This window comes from Amia ocellicauda, chromosome 14 (genome assembly GCF_036373705.1).
Source record: "Amia ocellicauda isolate fAmiCal2 chromosome 14, fAmiCal2.hap1, whole genome shotgun sequence".
In the NCBI taxonomy this organism is placed as follows: Eukaryota; Metazoa; Chordata; class Actinopteri; order Amiiformes; family Amiidae; genus Amia; species Amia ocellicauda.
The window spans coordinates 25,483,617-25,505,226 of NC_089863.1; the positions used below are offsets into that span (position 1 = coordinate 25,483,617).

The following is a 21,610-nucleotide window of genomic DNA, read 5'->3' on the forward strand; positions in this document are numbered from 1 at the left end:
GCATAAGTCTGTTATTTAGATTTTTTTAAACATTTATTTTAATTTATTTTCTGTAAGGAATCTTGGAGTAATTTTTGACTCCACATTATCATTTGAAGCTCACATTACAAATGTTTCAATAGTATCGTTTTTCCATCCTTTCCAATATAGCAGATTACGGGTTTGTCTTGCTTTCGCAGACACTGAAAATGTAGTGTAAGTTTGTATTTCATCCAGACTTGACTACTGCAATGCTTTGCTGTGTGTAATGTCTGCTAGACTTCTAAAGAAACTCCACTATGTACAGAATTGTGCAGCGCGGATGCTTACTCACACACATCACTCCTGTAGTGTATACCTTTTACTGGCTGCCAGTAACATAACATTAATTTTAATTCATTTTAAGATCTTACTGACAGCAGTGAAAGAGACCCCAAGGAAGAGCCATAATTTAGTGACTGAGCATCCGTTTCTTTTGCGCAACCATCTTTTCGACCTAAATTCAGAGGGTCGCAGGATCACCATATAAAGCTCCGCATTATCAACAATAAGTTACAAATTCACATCAAAAACAAAACAAACAAACAAAACAAAAAACCTGGTCTGACTTGTTGCCCATAAAGGAACGTGATTGTTTTTCTTTCCTCTAGACAAAATGTACACAGACAAAACAAAGCAACAAACAAAACATTGTCAGATATAAATTGAAAAAAACTCAACCATAAGGTTTAAGGGTGTAACAGAAAACCCGCAACATGAAAACATTTAAAAGCCCCAGTCTGAACCTTCCCAGCATTGTCTGTTTTCCTTCTCATTTTGTTTGTGTATTTTCAAACAAATCCCGAGCACAGTGACCCAAATCTGGCTGGCTCCAGATTTCAGCGTACTTATCCACAAAGGATGTGTACTGGTTGTGCCCCAGCAAATCATATTATATGGAGTTCGGGTGAAAGAGAAAATGCATAAAAGAAAATGGATTTGAAAATAATACAGTAGACTTTTAAACCCTCTTAAATAAATCCCAAGCCAGTAAAGCAGGTCTTGAGTTTTTCGTATCTCCTCTCTGTCTGCAGTCAGAGTCTACACAATAATGTACAGGAGTCTGCTGATCGCGGTGCTGTGTGGGGCAGTGACGGCCCAACTGACCACAAACCTTAACCTGGACCCACACTGGCAGCTGTGGAAGAAAACCCACAGCAAGTCCTACGGAAACCAGGTGAGACTTGACTTCCTCACACCTGGACTACACTTTAATTTCAGATTGTTCCGATCTGCGCAAGGGCAGGCAATCCTTTGCTCTTTCACATAGTGCTACTACACGGACTGTCCAGCAATTCAGCTAAAGTGTGTCCAACTGTCCCTGCACAGGTGGACGAGGGGAAGAGGCGCATCATCTGGGAGAAGAATGTCCAACTGATCTCCCAGCACAACCTGGAGGCCTCGCTGGGCATGCACAGCTACGAGCTGGGCATGAACCACCTGGGGGACATGGTTGGTACCTGCCTGTGCCAGAGAGGCCTCTATTGAACAACACCAACCCTGGTGTGACTTAGCACTGGATTGGCGAAACCAGAGGGCTGTTGGATTGCAAAATACTCTCCATTAAATAATTACTTTCCCACATTAGAGAGGAATCAATGAGGGGGTATATAATTGCACCAGAATAAGGCAAGTCATGTAAACCTGTTTTCTGAAAATGTAGCAGAATATTCAGAAATTAATTTTTCGGATAACAGCACAGAGAAATGTGACAAATATATTCCAAAAATGATCAACATTTATGTCACGTGTCACGTTTGTGGAAAACATATTCCGATGGCTTAACTGCCATGGGAACGTCTGCTCTTTTTCATGTATACATACGTAGTCCTCATGGGGATCAGCAAATGCTCCCTCACTGTGTCTGATTGTGTTTTCAGCTGATCCTCCCGCTTCATCCTTTGTCGTCTCTCCTCACAGACCACCCAAGAGGTGTTAGCCACGCTGGCCGGCACTCGGAAGTTCTCAGGTATCACGAGAGGTGCCACCTCCTTTATGCGTTCTTCTGGGGTCCCTGTCCCCAATGCCATTGACTGGAGAGACCAGGGCTGCGTGACTGAAGTGAAGAACCAGGTGAGGACAGGAGTGGAGAGGGGACAACAGGTTTTGATACGACTTAGAGAAGCTAAGATTGAGTGAATTTGGGGCGGATGCAGAAGCATGCCTCACTAGAGTTCAGTGTTTAGAGGTCTGGTCTCAGTGCTGTGTCTGTGTGTGTGTGTGTGTTGCAGGGTTCCTGTGGGTCCTGTTGGGCGTTCAGTGCCGTGGGGGCGTTGGAAGGCCAGCTGAAATTGAAGACTGGCAAACTTGTGGACCTCAGCCCTCAGAATCTGGTGGACTGCTCCTCCAAATATGGAAACCTGGGCTGCAGAGGGGGCTACATTAATGAAGCATTCCAGTACGTCATTGACAATGGTGGCATCGACTCCAACTTAACGTACCCCTACACTGCCATGGTGAGTAACTTTAAAAACACAGTTTACAGATTTACTGTCAGCAGTTTGAACAAAACTTCAAAGCATGCTGGTTGTGTTTACAGCTTTACTGGAGTTTCCTGGTTCAGGAAGACTTTTGTTTTTCTATCAACACTCATTAATGGCTTCACTGAACCCTATTTTCACTCACCTGGCACAGTGTAGCATCAAGTCCCTGTTAAAAACAGGTAGGGATGTAATGAGTCTTACCTGATCAGAGCCACCATGCAGAACCAAGGATGGGCAGCACTGGTTCAATATATATGGTTAAGGTTTGACCCACCTATCCTCTCTCCCCCAGTGTGGTTCCTGCCAATATACTGTGGGCCATCGGGCCGCTACATGCCATAGCTATAGCTGGATCCTCCCAGGGAGCGAGGACGCCCTCAAACAATCCCTGGCCACTGTGGGACCTGTTTCAGTAGCCATTGATGTGAGCCAACCCCAGTTCATCCTCTACAAAAGTGGTATGGCAATCTCTCTTAAATTGTTGTGCTAGACCAATAGCTAAATACTGTTCCAGAGTGAGATTTAATGAAGACTGAAATGATCACATGGTAACACCCCCATTGTCTTGTTTTTACACATACTGTTGCATACCTTCTGCCCAGGCAGGTAGGGGCAGCAGGTATAAACATCAAAAAGGCATCCCTACCAATAGTTGTCCCTACTCCTGGAGGTCTCTGTGATAGTTGTGGAGGACCTGCAGCAAACACTTGGAATGTAATAAAAGGTGTTTGAGTGGAATTCAGGAGGGAATGTCACCTACTGCTGTAGCAGTCTGGCAGCAGAGGAGTCACACACTATGAGGGACATGTGCTTGTGTTTGTCCCAGGTGTTTACGACAACCCCTCCTGCACTCAGAATGTGAACCATGCAGTGCTGGCGGTGGGGTATGGCACTCTGAATGGAAAGGACTTCTGGCTGGTGAAGAACAGGTACTGGTCGCTCTACCAACAAAAGTACTTGCCTTGGCACCCAGGGCTGGCACAACCATGAGGCAAACTAGGCGGTGTCCTATGGTGCCATTGTTTTTGGTGGGCACCACAAATTGTGTAAACTATAAAATATTTTTTTCACAGAAAGTTGACAAATCTTGAACTTAACATTAAGTCACTGCATACTCGCCTGTGTCCATCATGGTTATAGGTTAATCGTAATACATTTCAATTTGTACCATTATACTTGAAGTATATACTTTGCACTCGATCTGGAAAATGCATGGAACAAAATGTAACCATACAAAATAAGATTGCCCATGACAGCAGTGTTGCAAACACGGTTACAAATTTCATAAACAAACAGAAACAAATTTGTATGAAATGTTGTTTATAGTGCTTGTAATGAGGATATTCGTTCACTGTCGGGAAGATGTATATTTTAAAACCACAAATTCATACATGAAGCCTGGAGTTAATCAGAATGACCGATTTGTCGTTCAACTCAGAGGACAGAAGTGTTGCAGTATTGACGTTTTAAGATTTCTTTAACACAAAAACAATTCTATAGGCCTGTATGATTCTCTTTTGTTGAACAATTCTTCTTTGTGTTGTGGTGCACAGTTCCACATCAGGTCTTTGCTTTCAATAGGGTATACTTAATAAAGTTCGACTTTGGATATTTCACAAAATCAATAAATCAAAATGTCGCCGAAAACTCCACAAATACTGTGAAGTCATTGATTAATACATATATACGTCATACCCTCAGTCTGACCATTTCCCAAGTTCACCGCCAGATGTCACCTTTGTCCCATCTTTTACAGTCTTATCCTTGTCTTCCGATCTCCGTGTTTTCCGACCCTTGCTTTCCCTCTTTGATCTCCATTTTTCCTGTTGACTTGTTCTTTGACCTAGTGCTTGTATTTTTGACCTTGACTTTTGGATGCCCTATAAAACACTGTTTGCTGGCACTCGACCGCTCGCTTGTTCTTCCGACTTGATTACACCCCACATCTGAGTCACATTATGACAATACACCAAGACTGGTTGTCCAATGAGGCGGTTCCCCTTTCCTAATATCCATCCAATTACCTTGTTGTGTGTTTTAGTAAAAAAAACTAAAAACAATATTCTCTTTGATATTATTGTTGTTGTTGTTGTTGTTGTTGTTGTTGTTGATTTAAAGTCAACTGAGCTTAAATGTGCTTTCCAGTCTGCAGATATGATTGTCCTTGTCTTTCACAGCTGGGGGAAGAGTTTTGGTGACCAAGGTTATATCCGGATGGTCCGGAATAAGGGCGACCAGTGCGGGATCGCTCAGAACGCCTTCTACCCCATGATGTGATGACCACACGGGACTGGAGACTTCCCACAATTGAATGAACACTGCATGGCACTAATCAATTACTTGAACCTCCAAGATTACCTTAATCTTTGTTTTCCTCTCTGAGTGTGATTTTGATCATGTGACCTCTTCTGGCTCAAATCACATGTACTGTAGCATTAGGTTTTTAAATATGCCAAGTGTACATGCATGCAAACATACATACAAACCCCAAAGTATGTATCTTTTACCCTATATGATTTTATATCACCTCTATATGTGTTGTAACAGACAGCACACAAAATAAAACCTGGCCTACCGATTGTAAAGGTAGCCTTATTATTAAATCTGACAGTCTGGAGAAATTACAGATTCTTAATATATATATATATATATATATATATATATATATATATATATATATATATAAGCTCAGCTCAATATATTTATATTATGGGGTATTTAAATTATACAAAACTTAGTGTATGAAATATGGGTTTGGTTTGGGTTATGTAAAAAAAAAAATATTACCAAAACACAGCATTGAATTGCATTTCCTATGACGGGTTTATGCACACCTAGAATACCTACCTAAATATGCACTAGCGTGTTTTTACATTTTGGTTCAGTTTTAGTCTTTCGGCGTATGAGATTGCAGTGTACAGTGCCATCTGTTGTTCAAATAGTGCTCTGCAAGGATGCAAGTATGGAAAGCGTATTTGACACTGAAAGTAAAAAAAACTTTGAAAATTACCATTCTATTAAGAAGCTACACATATTTATTCAGTATGCTCCCATTGTGTTAAAGTGTACACTGTAAATATGGGGGAAGTGTATTGAAATAGCAGAACATAGACGAAATACCAATACGAATATAGACCGAATACCAAAACTCAAAGACATACTTGTATCCTCTATCTGCTATTCCACACTATGTGTCAATTATCAATGAATGTATATGGAGTTGACCCTTTTCCTTTAAAATGTGTGTGTGTGTATATGTCTATATATGTACACACAGTCTTCTTACTTAACCTGATTTAAATGTAGATGTTTGTGATCGTACAAGTTTGCTGAACTATGCAGAATTTTGCCTAACCTGATTTAAAAGGCACAACAGATGTGAATTGTTTTCCCAACACTGAGAACTTTGAAATTCATTTTCAATATTAAGTTATTCCAACTCTAAAACAGCCCATAGCTTACATTTATGTCATCTATATTAGCTTCCCAGATGTTACCGAATGAAGTGAAGGCAAGAGGGAGGATAATGTCCTGAATCCAGATCTGGAGGATTTACAAGAGGTAGGAAAGGTTTTGGGAGACAGCAGATGAGAGATCACACAAAGGCACCATTCAACAAGAAACCCAACACAAGAAGCCTTCTGATACCGTCAATAAACAAAACAAAGACCCCAGGTTTCATGTTATGTCACCAAATTACAGATCATTTTAATAGTTTTAGTGCAACATCACGACAAACAATTTCACATCATGAGGTATTTGAAGAAATTTAGTTGTTTCTTTCTTTCTTACAATTTTTTTAGTACAAAATGTCCCACAACGTTTAAAGTTTAAAGAGTTACCATTATTATTATTATTTTATTATTCTTATTATTAGCCTTTGGTTATTTAGCCACATTCATTAAAAGTTCAAACGAGTCCAACACAGATAGAAAATAACAGGAGAGAGGAGAGAATTGATGACAGAGGTGAAAGGACTTCTGGGGCATTTTTACCATTGTACTGGATTTAGAAAACCCAAGAATGGTGTCGAAGGATAGAAAAGAAACACCAACACCTGGAAATCCAGACACTGTTTGTGACACACAGACAGACAGATCAAATTATTTTGCTTTACAACCCTAGATACAAAGATACAACTAAACAAATAAAGAAAACACTCAATACAAGGGAAGAATCATTTCCACTCCTGTATTCTCCAGTCTCTTATTTGCCCAGAATTTGGCTTTCCGTTCTGCTCTTCACTTCAGCAGTTTTCCACATTGCTATTCACCACTTTATGGGAATGACACCTCCAAAATCCCATGATGCATCCTGCCTCATTAAACTCTTTACATTGCATTCAGGGCATGTTTGTGTCTCCTCTCTCTTTCCAGTTCAGTTCAGTGGAAACAGTGCTTCATTATTTGAGAAGAAAAAATACAGAATAAAAAAAACACACGCACAGCAGGTTTTTCTTGTCTGATCCCTGTTTTGGAGGGAATCTTTTTGTGTAATGGGGTGGTGGAATCTGTACATCAAAATCCAATCAAATCATATTAATTACAAAACATGAACACTATTTGTCTCAAAGTTGGAAAAATGTCTAACTTCTCACTTTCCCCTCTGTATTTTCTGTCTTTCCTTCTCCAGCCCCAGTATTCAAGGGGAAATCAACTTATAAACAAGAATTTGCATGTCTTTCTTTTTCTAGGATTGTCATTTTATTCCTGCTTTTTAGTTTAAATCATTCAAAAGTAGCAAAACTAAGATCTGGTCAACAGGTTGAACTGAAATCTAAGACTGATTTCCCCAACACACAGTTATGTGACCTTGGGTAAGATTGGATTTTTTTTTGCGGGTTTCATCTTTTTTGGAAATGAAGCAGGAGTTTTGTCTGCATGTGCGTCTTTAAACAAAAAAGAAAAAAGCATGATTTGGTTTTTGATCTTTGGTTTAGCAAAGTGTGGCCTGTGAGATGTCACACGTTTGAGGTAGACAGATATGTTTCATTGTAACGCTTGGCCTGAACAGGATTTTTTTTATCTTTTCTTTTTTTTGTACAAAACAAAACCAGCTAGGAGCTTTCAGACTTTCTTTTCCATCTTGGGAAAGGGAAAACCACTCGACTAATGAAATGGGCAAATTATCTCGATTAGTCCAATACACAAAGAACAAAAACAAAAAATACACTGTAATGAATATATAATTACAGCTTGTTTCAGTGTACAATCCCGTTTAAATATTCTGAAATACAACATCAGCCCGAGAAACCAATAAATGTGCTTATTATCTGGTTTATGTACTGTTTTGTTATCATTATCTTTATTATTGTTATGATTATTATCATAATCAGCTTGTCCAACATAAATTATGGACAGTAAGAAATCCTGCTTAACGGAGCCAAGCCGAGTCAATGGAAAAAAGTCCAGTCATCTCATTTGGGAGACTGGCGGAGGAATTTGCTTAAACTTGGCCAAAGCTTCATATTAAGAGATGCATGTATGGATGCCTGGCAGGGGAGATAGTTTGGTAGTAATTGACCTGAGGCCACTGAGCCATTTTCTCAGTTCCCATGTCCAGATCTACAATAGCAGCAAACATGCAAGCCCCCCATTAAGTCTCTTACATCTGGGATTCGGTGTTACTGTTATACCTTTGAACACCAGATTCTAAGTTCAGGGCTTTACTTTCTCCACTCCCTGGTTTGAGCATCGCCTAGCAATTCACTGTCCTGTTACAACTGCCTCTCCGTCACATTTAAAATCCCCCTACCCCCGCCTTTCCATTAGGTCTCTGATCTTGGATACAGAATGGACCCCGACCCCGACCCCACTCTCTCTCGCTTCTCCCCCCCTCCTCCTATAGGTCTAGTCTTCACTGATGCCTCCAGACCAGAGATGTACACACAAAAAACTGGGTCTTTGAAGTCTACAAAGGTCGATGGGTTCTTTCATGACTTTTCCTTTCAAGTGCGTAATGTGGAGAGGAGGTGGGGGGGGGGGTGGTCTGCTACACACACACACACACACACACACACACACACACACACACACACACACACACACACACCCTGCTCTGGTGGGTAAAAGCTAGGGGCTTGTCCAGAGTGAATGGAGAGCACATTGTATTTGCTCGGGTTGACAAAACAGATGCAACACAGCGATTATAATGCCTAAATCCCATCCCTCTCTTCTTAAACAATCCCCCGAAAGCAACCTGGCCTTGAGGAAGGACTGGGATGCCCAATTTAAACAGATGACAATCCTCTGAATGCTAGGCAAAAGGCTCGATCACCTCTAAACACACTATGACAAAAGAAACGCATGTAGGAGCAGAGACTGTTAAAGGCATTCTGCAAATCTGCTGGGAGAAAAATCAACAATTGAAAAAAATATATATATTGGTTTGACCAATATGAGGGAGCCCCATCAGGTCCTTATGATTGTTCTCCAAACGGTGACTTCAGATCCCAGTATCAACTCAACCAGCTACTGACAATATATATATATATATATATATATATATATATATATATATATATATATATGATTCATGCTATCGGGAAAATAGATGACCTGAGATGACAAATCAAAATGGAAATCCCACCGCCGAGGTCCAAGAAGTAGATCACAGATGAGGGAACTGAGAAAATGTTTCGGCGTACACTGAGTCACTGGCCAGGTTTAGCATAAGGAAATAAAAATATTCCCTTAGAACTGAGTTACCAGTTTAAAGATGTGATTCTGCTCCTGAGCAGCTTTCAGAGTGTGTGTAAGCATCCCATGTGTACAAGCATCTATTGGGATTTTACTGTAAAGGCAACTTAAATTATTTCCATCCGCCAATTTCATCCAAGTTCAGTTGAGATTCCTGTATCTATTAATTGTGTAGATCTGTGCTGATCACCTGAACCCAGCTAGAAACCAGAACCCAGAACCCAGTTAGGCATTTGTACAGCTGAAGCATTTTAACTCCAGCTACTGTGCATTTCAGACCCGGATTGACACAAAGCATTCAATTGCACGTGAATTCTGGATCGGTTTTACAACTAGCCCGTACGCGAGTATCAAAACATTTAAACATCAAGGCTCCATAATGACACTATTAAAGAGGGTCTCAGCTCGAAGGCTTCTGCATTTACAGGTAAGGAAAAAAGACAAGAAGAAGAATATAAATAAAACCAAAATAAATCGCAATTACAAGGATTTACATTCAAAGGAAAATCATCTAGCTTTGTCTTTGGTATACCGATGGGCATCTCAGTAAATAAAAACCCATCTTTAACTTCGTAACCCTCCACAAATATAACACACATACAAGTAAAGCATGAATAATTAAATAAATACACAAATAAATACATAGATAAATAAATAAATAGACATATAAATAAGTAAATAAATAGATTAGCAATCCATTTTTGCACTTCAATTCAGTTCCAAAGAGACAGATCCAAAAATCCCCCAGTCTCTGTTTCTCCCTGAAAGGAGGGAAGGTTTATGAGGACGGACACCGGGTGGAGATGCCAATAAGCTGCGCGGTCCCAGGACCAGAACACGGAAATAAAAGGCCCGTGAGTCTACGACTGCCGATGCGCTTGACGGCAGTACAAAAGACACCCACAACACCGCCCTGCCTTGGCTCTTCAGGGGCCCATTGTTCAAGGAGCCCGGGATGTGATTTCATGTTCCTCCACATTAACAGACCAAGAGATAGAAAATAATTAAAAAAAAACAACACAGACATTATAATAACTTAGGATCACACCCGTGAAAACTGACCCCGTTGTTTCTCCGTCATTTTCTCAGGTCTGTGCTCCAAGCCAACTGGGAACATATGCTCTCCTTAGCCAAATTAAAGAAGAAATCTCAGTATTCAGCTCTTCTAGCCAGAACTGCAGCCTACCTTTAATAAGGTGCCTGCAGGTTTGAGTCGGCAGCCTCTGTTTCAGGTCAATAAGCCATTCAAGCTTGACAATGTCCGACAAGTGACCAGCTTTCATCTGTCTGGATGACAGGTGTCCTCTAACCTAATGTCTTTGTTTGATTTTAAAACCTTCAAATTCCAGGAGAAGATAAATGTCTTGTTTGAAGGTTAAACACAACTGGCTAAAGTGGCAAACTGCCGCCGTACCCACTAAGATCCTGAGTTCTGAGATATTGTCATGTTTTTTTTGTTTTCTGTTTTTTTATTTCCATATTTCTGGGGGATCCAAAGATTGGATTGAAGCAATATCGGAAGCCAATTGTGGGTCAGGTCTTTCTCGTGGTTTTCTGGTGGGATGTATTTGGAGGTATGCAGGCCACCTACATGCAACCTTAACATGTTTGTGGGCAATTGTCAGCCTGGGAGCCTCAGCATCTTGAAGCAGATTTTCCTTCCCACCGGGACCGACAGACTTGAGGATAGAGGGTGCAGGAGGGGGGAGGTATGGGACTTCTCAAGAGAGGTGGTCGATGGGCCATTTTGGGTCTGAAGAGGCAAGTTAAAGGCAGCTCTCAAAAGTAGCCTCCCCACCTTTCCTTCAACCAACCTCCACCAGGACCAATCTGACCACAAGCACCTTGCACCTTGGCACAGAATCTTTTGAACCAGGACCATCTGATCTTTTTACTCTTGTCCCCCACCCTGCCTCCATGGGACAACATGAAGATGAGATCCTGGAAATGCATTGTCATTGTTTTTACACCCCTGCAATGCTCCAAATGTGACCACAACCCTCTAAGAGAAGATAACAACTGATCAACACTCAGCCAGATGATAGTTTCAACTTTGAATGTTGCACTCGTGAAGGCTGTCAAATCTGGGTGAAACAGGGTTCTTGGCCACAAAAGGAAGAGCACCACCCATTAAAAAAATGCAAACTCACACAAAATAAAACTCCTATGCTGATCCCTGTCTCCCTCAAGGGCTCCTCTATCCAACCCACCCAACCCCCAACCAAATAAAACCCGTTGTAGATGAGTACGAGAGAGGGAGTGAACTTCAGCATGAGCCAACTCTGCCTGGAGGACTTTGGGGCGGAGGGGGCTGGTCTGAAGCCCTCATCCATGGCCGCCATCACAACCAACCAACCACCCACACTCCCTCCTCCTCCCCCCCACACCCTCCCCTCAGGCAGTGGTGCAGGAGACGGCAGAGGACGAGATGGAGGAACCGGAGGAGCCTGTGGAGGACGGCCGCCCCTCGTCCAACCACTTGTCCAGGTTGCGGCGGCGGGCGTTCATGAAGAAGTTGCTGACGGTGGACAGCTCCAGGCCAAGCTGCTGGGAGATGGTGATCTGGAGGTCCTTGGGTGGACGGTGGTTCTCGCGGAAGATAGCGTGGAGGGTACGCCGCTGCAGGTCAGTGAAGACCAGCCGGGTCCTCTTGGGGCCCTGGTTCCTCTCCAACTTCCCCTGCTCCTGCTCCTTCCTCTTGCAGGCTGTGGGAAGAGCAAGAGGAGAAGGACAACCAGTGAGTTTATAGCAGTGGTTTGAAACTGTGCACGTGCATCCAGCACCACTTAGTCCCAAAAAAATGCCTTACCTGTGAAATTGTACCCCTATCCCTTTGTATCTAAGATCAGTGGAAAGTGGCTTCTGACATATAATTTAAACTCAGACCAGGTACTCATGTCTCGTTGGTGATAGAGGGAAGAGTAGATATTTGCAATTGGTCTGGGCTTCGGAAAAGGTCAATGCTAACCAGGGGTGTAGTGGACCTAGAATGAAGCGAATGTTTCTCGATTCTAAATAGTTCAAATGATTAATACATGTATTTTACATGTCCTTGTTTGTTTTTTGTTTGTCTGAAATAATACATTGAGAATAAGTAATAAAGACCGCTTATTAATTTACCAATTTACATACAAACAGCGCCTGCACAATGAAGCCCACAATCCCACACAATATCTGAGAGATGGTGTCAGATGATCAGTTCTCGGTTATTGGATTATTCCCTATCAAGTAATGGCCAATGGTAATGTAGAATTGTCAGGTGGCAACGTCCGAGAAAGTTTTCTTGGTAGTTTCAGACCAGAAATCTGGTAAAATGGAAAGAGGGCACCCCTGTACCTTTTTTTTCTCTACCACTACACCTCTGACACTAACACATAATATGAAGTCACCAATGGCATCAGAAAAAGTTCTGGAAGATTCAAAACTCGTGGACAGTATCGAGAGTGTGGGCCGATGTTCCTCACCCTACTGGCGAAGTGTACAGGACGACTACAACCGAGATGGAGCAATGTCCCATACAAATGATGACCATGGGAAGGAAGAAGGAAATACTAATTGATCAATGAACATCTAATTGATCAGGGGATGACTAATTGATTGAGGAACGACTAATCAATTGCTACAGCAGATATCTGTCTGGATGAAGGAGGCTTCTGTCTCAAGAAAGGGAGGTAACTCAAATATTTTAAAGCTTCAAATGAATGTACAACTGAAGCCTGGATCATTTCTCTCAGTTTAGCTTCTCCTTTTGCACATCCAGTTGCGCAACCTCCTGTCCCCTCCCTGTCTCCAGAAGCTGATAATCAGAGATCCAACTTATTTGTATATTGTTAAAACAAATTAGACTATTGTCCTGATAGGGGGGAATTTAGCTGAATAAATTGATATGAAAATGTGTTGGTTGGGATTTGATTTTGTGGATCTGGTTTTTTGTTTGTTTGTTTTTTTCTGCATACAGGGGATTTGAGGCAACAGATCACTGATGGAAGTGGACAGGTCTGGACACTGAGGGTTAACGCCCAGCTCAGATTATTTGGATTGAGTTAATTCTTGGTTAAACTCCGGCTTTTCCCCTCCAGAAATAAAATGCAGACTCCACACTTTATCCCTCCCATCTCTCATACCTCATTATTCCTCATAAAAGTAATTTGCATGTGGCGGAAACAGTGAGTGATTATTGCACGGGGGGGGAGATGCTAATTTATTTTTTATTGAGACGAAAGCGTCTGGCCGAGTTAAACAGAGCAGCTGATTCTGAAGTGCTTAAATGCCTAAGTGGGCTTAAACATATTTTTGGTGACTCCAGTAATTACCTAAATGCACTCTTTAAGAAGCCTTGATCAGCATTTGCTTTAATGGACGCTGCCAGTTTCTGCTGACTGAAGAGAAGAAGAAAAAAGATAAAAGGAAGAAAAAAAAAAACACATCTGGTCTGGGAAAGGGTCGTGAGGACAGTTGAACACTAGATGACGCTGTTCTGTTTCCAGTAGCAGTCCAGGAGAGAGATTTCACCCAAAAGGGAGCTGCAGGAATGAAATTTGGAAGCTGAGACACAGCTGGAGTAGCTCTGACAATGGCTTCCTAAGTCCGTGGAAGCCAGGATCGCAAGCGATTACTGCGCCCCAAATCCGCCCAGCTCGGTTGCTAAATCAATTGACCAAACCTCGTCCAGTTGCCCTTTGAAGGATGCCAGCCAGGCAGTTTCTATAGCTGGGATAGGTTATTCAGGAGCCCTTTAACCAGATTCTGGTTTTAATTCCTCCTGGGGGTCTTAATTACTCAAATGAAGTCCTAGGAACTAGAGGTCATATTTGTTAATTGTAGTTCTCCATTAGTTGTTCCAACACCTGCCTGTTTGTTTTCCCTACTTGACTGGGTCTTCAGTTCCACACCACTGCTACTCTTTGTGTAACCCATTTCCTTTCCACAATGCTCCCTGTTCTACATTTCCAATTGGTGTATACTGTCGTATTGTTTTGTTTTTTTCAGCTCTCTGTAGCTTAACTGGACCAATCATTTACTACATTTGACATCTGAAATTGCCTAGCATAGAAAAACACTGGTGAAGTCAAGCCCCCAATATCATTTTATTCATAACTTGAATTCTCCAACTCTGTCAATCAATTAGAACGCTCCAAATAGGTCAATTAAGAGTTCAAATAAAAATAGCTGAGAGCTTGGTTTGAGCAAAAAACAGCTGGACAGTGGAGGTCAGTATCTATCAAATCTCCTAAAGTGCAGGACTTCAGGACACAAGAATGTTATAAGCAAAAATGTGGAGTTGGGAGGGCATCTTATTTACACTAAGAGTGGTGGGTGTCATGAAAACCAGCCAGCACTGTTTTATGAAATCTGTTTCACTGGGATGCATCAAGAAAGACCCTGCCAAAGCACTGGGATCTAATGATTTGCTAACCCCCAAAGCCAGTTCAGATATGCGATTGGCCTCTAGGCTTTCTAAAAGAGTCTTATACTCTTATGCAAAGACCTCCGTCAGAAATCAATAAGGACTCGGACTGATCTGCTTGTCCTCCCAACAAAACCCAGCGAGCAAATAAATCCATGCCAGTGTTTATAACTGCCTTTCGTTTAGTTGCATACGTTGTTAAATTATTGCCTTTTTGTGGCGCCTTTTTTATTATTCTTATATAGGTTTTCAGACAATCTTCCCCAGCATGTCCTTACAGCTGTACCAAAGCCGACCCCTTTCCCCCAAACATTTCACACAACAGTTAAATAAGGCCGACTTGAAATCCTCTCAGTCTCAGCAGCAGTCAGGCTCTATTCAGGAGTGTTCAGATATGCTAAATTTAGCCCCGCCGTATCCAATCACCGATGTCTGCCCGCTTTCTTTCCATCCCAGCCCTTTGGATGCAGACATCGGCCTAATCAATACATATTTCATGAAATAAAATTTAAAAAGTGTGTGATCGAATTAGTCCTGCCCGCCACCGTCCATCACCCCAGATAGTGAGGAATCACATCCTATAGCCTCAACACACAAACACACTCCCTCCGAAATACCGGGCTTCCTTGCGTGCTGGGGTCCCAGCTCTCGGTGGCAACAGCAGTCCAGCAAGTCAAATGCTTCCTTACGCTGTAATCAGCTGTAAAAGCCCCGCAATTACCACGCTATAAACTCTCCCGATCCCCCCTACCCAGGCAGCACATAAATATTCTCGTTTACGGCCGTCCCCTTATGATCGTGGGAACGGTCCCTAATGGTGATGCATGTCTGGCGCTGCAAAAACATGATTGAGAGCCTTCCCTATCCCCCCACTCCCCTTCACACACACACACACACATACCAACCCCCCATCCCCCCGACATGCATCCCAATCCCACCCCGTCACTGATGTCTCAGACCATGGGCTGATAGAAATTATTGATTAAATCTGTGCCGAGCCGAGTGCACCGACCAGCCAATGCGCGTTAACCCCTCCAGTGCTGGGGCCTGGCTTCTCGGCGGCCCCGGATCTGGGAATTCACCGAGAAAGTGTTGTTTTTGGTCCCTCTAATTGCATTCAATTGCTTATTCATTTGCCCACTTTCCTAATACGTCCCATCCCAGGCGTCAATCCCCAGCTGGGGTTTTAAGCACCTGGATCAGAAGGGCTCCCAACCCCATCTGATCACAGGGAGATCCAGAGGTCTGCCCAACAGCTGAGGTTTCTTTTACTAAGCTGAAATCATTATTTACTTAAGCGGTTGGAATTAACCTCTTTTTCCCAGGGCGTCAGCTAAGGATGACGACATTAATGGGAGAAAAACAACCACAACAACAGATAAGCTAGCAAAACAAGGACAGGACAAAGACAGAAGTGGGATTTGTCTGATAATCATAGTATCATAGTCATTCCCACAGTCTGAACACTGCACATGAATAGACACCGTTTCTCAAAAGTCTCCTTCCACAGGTAAAGAGAGAGATGTGTGACCCAGGAAGAAGAGTATATTAAAAGGTATACTGTCCACAGATCAGTAGATATAGAGAAGAAATAGTAATTAGGTGAAATTCCTATTACAGAAAATGTCAAATCGATTGCCAATCAGAACATGTTTAGCCATTTCTGGAATCAGACTGGATTGATGCCTTTTTGTGTATTTTTTTTGCATTGTGTTTTGTAGTAGTAGTAATAATAATAATAATAATAATAATAATAATAATAATAATAATAATAATAATAATAATAACACAATCAGTACATGGTATGTCGCCTATATCTGTATTTATCAACATCTACTGGACATTTCAGCTCAACTGTCTTCCAAGAGGTATACTGAGAAATCATCTGACGGGAATGCGATGAAAGGACGGACCAGTCGAGGTGTCTAATCCGTCATCGCATCCGAGTGTCTTGCGTTGCATAGCGAGCACTCCGGCAAGTTTGGAAACTTGTAGGTTTGCAAGGTCAAAGTAGAGCCTCGTCCAGACAGCGGCTGTCTAGCCTGAATGACACCCCCCTGCATGAAGACTGATTCAAAATACTGTTGGGGGGGTCACATGCTGCTTTACAAATTCAGCAGGCTCTGGATGGCGAGAAAAGACAAAATGCTATAACCTTTTTTATTATATGTATAATCTCTTTATCCTATGTGCTTTCTGAATTAGTGTTGTTCCTGCAGGACCCCGGTGTCTGCATCAGCTCTTAATCTGAGCCTAAAAGTTTTTCTCATTTGTGTGGGATTGGGATCGCTTTGGTTGAGGAGGTTTGTGTGTTTGTGTGTGTGTGTGTGTGTGTGTGTGTGTGTGTGTGTGTGTGTGGGTTGCATGTGCTTGTGCTTTTCCCAGGGAAATCAATACTGCATGGTAATTAAAATAACAGAGTGAGCAACCAGCGGCCAAACTTTGCTTAAGAAGTGGGTCAGGAAATACAGCACTGAAGAGCCCCAACTTTTGCCTTCACTGCGGGCTGTTTACAGGGGCTACACTAGACCAGAGCTCCCTTATTCAGCCCAGCCTGGTTCAAAGAGAACCTGCCCCGACAAAGATTATTTGATTTTTCGGCTTCTGTTGTCTGTGCTCCGGATTGATTGACATTTGTAAAAGTAGAAGGCCGGCTGCCAGAATCTCCATTGATTAATCAGACCTCTTTGGGAAGAAATGAAAGATACGGCCGGCGAGAGAGGAGAAGGGGTTTTGCTTTCTCTCTCACACAAATATTTTCAGCTTTTTATTGCTGACTGTCAATTTAAAATAGTGATTTCCACTTGACTGGATAATTGGCATTCCCTGACTATAAACACCTACTGGATTCATATTTTTTTAAATCCAAATTATTATTATTATTATTATTATTATTATTATTATTATTATTATTATTATTATTTAAAAAAACTGGCACATAATTCGGCTACATTCATATTAAACTGTAATTTTTCCTTACATTGCTCTTTTGAATTCTGTATATGCTTTCCCGAGGTTTGGTTCTGTTGATCTCAGGTGGCTGTTCTTGCCGTCCCCTTTTAAATGCAAAAGCATATATTTCTTACAGTTCCTGTAGCAAGACACACACACTCACTGCCCCTGCATCACTGGCTATAGTCGTTAACATGGGAATTATTTGTAATTACTTTTCTCTGTTTATTGTGCAGTACGCGCTTACTTTTATGCTGTAATTTGTTTATGTCCAATACATGTGTGTGTGTGTGTGTGTGTGTGTGTGTTGTTTGATTGCTCTCCTGCACGCCATACTGTTACCTCCAGTCCCTCGGGATAGACAAGCCCTCCTAAATGATCAATTATATTAAATGATAATAAATGTATAACACAGACTTTGATTGACCGACTGATAACATTCCCCGACTGGGATAAATCTGGCAGGACCTATGGCAAGAGATCTCATTATGGCTCGGTCACCATTTTCCACAATGACAAATCCCTGTTGCCCTGGTTGCTGTACTAGACAGTCCGATCGCCGAAAGAACAACGTCTTCAAAATGATGTGACGGGAGAACGTCTGAGGTCCCTGTGGGATAATCCGCCATGTGCGCCATTAAATCATACATCTCCTGATCTGTGCTGTGTGATATGGAAGGACAGAGGATACTCTTTATGATTTCCTGTTCCAATCATTTAAAGATCTATTAATCTTTGCAACCCACTGCGTTAAGCTATGTTGGAAAAAAAAACATAAAAAAGTCTATTCCATATGCCTGAGATATCGTCTGATACAGTTTTCCTTTTGAGATGCAACACTGACTCTAGCATGCAGTATACAGCAGATTATTATCATTAATATTATTTATTATTATGAATATTATTATTATTGTTATCTTCCAAATTCACATTCACCTAAATTAGAAGCAAATTTCAGGCTGGTGTTAGTTTTAATCAATGTCTTTGCATGCTCCTGGTGTTGATATCATCTCTGGGTTGTGTATCGGTTATGATTGCAGGTTGTGTGTTTCCCAGGGGTACACACTGTACATCCCTCGATCAGCATCGTCCTTCGAAAGGTCCATTTTCACAAAATGGCTTAGGGCCACCTCATGGTCTCAAATGACCCACACAGGACTCACACCAAAACCAAAGGTGGCCCCTGCAATTACTCCCCTCGTTAGTTCTGAACTGATGTTATGAGGTAAATCAGCGTGTGGGTTAGACACTTCAAAAGCCATCTCACGCATAATGTTCAGGGTTAACCCATATAGATTTCTTACGGGAGACTTAGGAATAAAGTCAACCTACCGACACACGAAAGCTTACTGTAAACGTTTACGTTTTCTCAACAGGCCCGTTACTAAATTGGGATGTATGAATGCAGATGTAGAGAATCTCCTATTAAGATTCTGTGTCGCTGTCAATGTTTATGTTACGCTAATCAGTTCAATAGATGGAGTGAATACAAAACACCCTCTTTCCTAAACATTGTTTGTATTGTTGAGTACATGACAGGTGCGCCATGTGTGGCTATTTGGATAGATTAAGCTATATAGTGGCCTCTTGAAAACTGAACAGTATACATCTGCTATTTCATATGTATATTGAAAAACTTAGATTAGCAGATGTACTCCCGTAGGTTTATCTTGTAAGCGAAACAACAACGATGACTATACTAACAATAGGTGTGTTCAACGTCACTAATAATTGTTCCTATTGTAAAATTTATAGTACAAATATATTTCTATATGGCGCTGCCTACAACGTGAAAGATTATTATGTAGCAGTCAGTGTGTCCAATTGTTATTTTGCGGGACTTCGGTCTCACTCGGCGCATTAGTCAAAATCAAAATGGCTTCCCTTTTTTGCACGCTAACGATTAAGCACAGGAGTGTGTGTGTGTGTGTATGTGTGAGAGAGAAAGAGAGAGACTGTGAAAACTAAGACACTACTTTAACCTCGGCAAAATGGATCCATGGCAAATCCCATTCACACCTAGAACAGACGCCACACGGCAAAGCTGGCTACGTCTTTGACAGAGCAATGCTCGCCGGAGAAGACGTCCCACTTTGATTAGTGTCGAAAGGTTCGACTTGTGCTAATTGAAGCCCTCTTAACCCAGTGACGTACCTTCCAGCCTGAGAGACGCCATTCTCTGAAACTCGGGTTCCTGCAGCCACCGTGACATGCGCTTGAAGGTCTCCCGGCCGGACTTCAGCTTCGCCCAGGGTTTGGGATTCCGCAGCAGGTCCGACAGCGTCCCTTGGGACCGGCACAAGACCCGCTCGGCAAAGATGGCCTGCGGGATGCTGTACCTCTTGAGCTCGGTGATTATCCGCTGGGCCACCTCTTTCGTGTTTATTTCCTCCATCCCGGCGCCCTGAGAAGCGGGGGAGAGCCCGCCATTTTGGGGGATGGCGGCAGAGTGGTGGTCGCCGCTTGTGCCACTGTCAGAAGACCTGTGTCCGGGGTGGTGGTGGTGGTGGTGCTGGAAATTTTGGGCGTACATGTGCGGGTGACCGTGCGAGTCCATTTTGTTTAACGGCTGGCTGCCCCCGAGCCCCGACCCGCTCAAAGGCGGTGACATTTCTCTGGCGAAGTCGGCTGCCCGGCAGAATATGTTGCCGCTGCCACCGGAAGCGCCCCCAATGTGCACTTCGTAGCCCCCGGAGAACATCTGCCCGCCGGTTCCACCCGCACCTCCGTTGCCCAGGCCCCCGTAAGCGTGCATGCCGGCGCCCAGGCCTGAGCTGGCAGTTGGCGGAGAGAGACTCTGCGCCATGCCCAAGTCTTTGGCGTAGGGGTTGTAGAAATTGGCGGCCAGGCCTCTGTCCTCTCGCATGAGGGTGAAGCTGCCGATGACGTTACTGACGGGTAGACAGGGGTGGTGATGGGGGTGATGGTGGTGGTGGTGGTGGTGGTGGTGAAATTTATCCTGTAACGGTTGAAGCGGCGTCAGCGTGGTGTAGGTGCTGCCGGAGCTGGTGGGCGAGTCCCCGCCGTAGCCCAGCGCCGACATGGAGTGCTCCAAACCCGGGGGTCGGTGCTCGGGTCCCTCCAGCGCCATGGAGGGCCCGAGGGAGGGCCTCGGAAAGACCGCTGAAAGGTCCCGGGAGTGCAGCATGTCTCTGCCCTGCTGACTGTGGGAAAGCTCGACCTGGCTGTGGATAGACATTTCCCCGATATTTCTATCCATTTCTTAAAACCCCTTCTTTGTTTCTCGATACTGGTGTTTTCCTGTTTTCACACCGCGAAAGATAGACTATCGATTGCTTCAGAGATGGCAATTGGCTATCAGGTTAAGGCGAAGACGAGTTAATTACTCTGGTGTCAGTCAGTCGGTCAATCCATTCTGTCACTTTGAGGTGTGCTGACGAGAAAGCCGGAGGTTTAATCAAATCTAACACCCCCAGTAGCCAATACGATGTAGATTTTTATTTTCCTCCACAGGACAAGCGCTTTCCTCCTTTCGCATTCCTCTCAGGATCTCTGTTTTTATTGGTTTATTTTCTCTCTCGCTTGTAGATACACAGGCCCCCAAAAGTTCTACTGATTGAGACTAAATTTTAATTTATGCACACAATTTCGAATTTCATGAATAATATATTGTTTTTACGAATATTTTATCTGAAAACCTCCAGCTGGTTATTTTTTTTTAAAACAGACACAAACAGTTTTTATTTCTGCATTAAACGGTGACATAGTCCGCTACGTGCATGTGAGAAAACAAGCATTGCGTTAAAAGCAACAAAGAATCCGTCAAGTGTTGCAGAGGTCAAAACAGAAAGCAAATCAACACATCCAAAGTTTCCCTTTTCCCTGTATCGCTTTGAGTCTTTCAGTTGGGCTAGTATTCAAAGTGGACAGTTAATTACTGAACTCGGGATATCGGGACAGCCCGATCCCTGCCGCGCAATCGGAAAGAGTAGCAATGCTAGTCGAAATGCCTGCGAGATTACAATATCTGTGACAGATTATTCTGTATACGAGAAAATGACAAAACGATAACAATACCAATGTGCTGTTCC

General features: G+C 42.8%; 2 protein-coding genes across 2 annotated transcripts in view; one reads left to right on the forward strand and one right to left on the reverse strand.

Annotated features, from left to right (window-relative positions):
* Positions 1 to 1,069: 1,069 nt before the first annotated feature.
* On the forward strand, positions 1,070 to 5,086 carry LOC136767360 (cathepsin S-like). The gene is made up of 7 exons (XM_066721127.1): positions 1,070 to 1,195; positions 1,348 to 1,470; positions 1,939 to 2,091; positions 2,250 to 2,474; positions 2,794 to 2,959; positions 3,328 to 3,430; positions 4,679 to 5,086. The coding sequence occupies exons 1-7, from the start codon at positions 1,070 to 1,072 to the stop codon at positions 4,776 to 4,778; spliced, it is 996 nt and encodes a 331-aa protein (XP_066577224.1). The 3' UTR covers positions 4,779 to 5,086.
* Positions 5,087 to 11,593: 6,507 nt separating this feature from the next.
* The window catches only part of onecutl (one cut domain, family member, like), a 10,307-nt gene continuing 290 nt past the window's right edge, over positions 11,594 to 21,610 (reverse strand). Inside the window, exons 1-2 of the mRNA XM_066722202.1 lie at positions 19,713 to 21,610; positions 11,594 to 11,904 (exon numbers count right to left, since the gene is read on the reverse strand). The exon at positions 19,713 to 21,610 is cut by the window's right edge and continues 290 nt beyond it. Coding sequence (XP_066578299.1) covers positions 11,594 to 11,904; positions 19,713 to 20,778 — 1,377 coding nt within the window. The 5' untranslated portion in view covers positions 20,779 to 21,610. The remainder of the gene's footprint in view (positions 11,905 to 19,712) is intronic.

Bases quoted from the DNA above. Each gene is read 5' to 3' on its own strand.
- LOC136767360 (XM_066721127.1), top strand. From the start codon at position 1,070: ATGTACAGGAGTCTGCTGATCGCGGTGCTGTGTGGGGCAGTGACGGCC. The intron at 2,475-2,793 runs GTGAGTAACTTT...TCTCTCCCCCAG, and splicing joins CGTACCCCTACACTGCCATG to TGTGGTTCCTGCCAATATAC. The intron at 3,431-4,678 runs GTACTGGTCGCT...TGTCTTTCACAG, and splicing joins TTCTGGCTGGTGAAGAACAG to CTGGGGGAAGAGTTTTGGTG.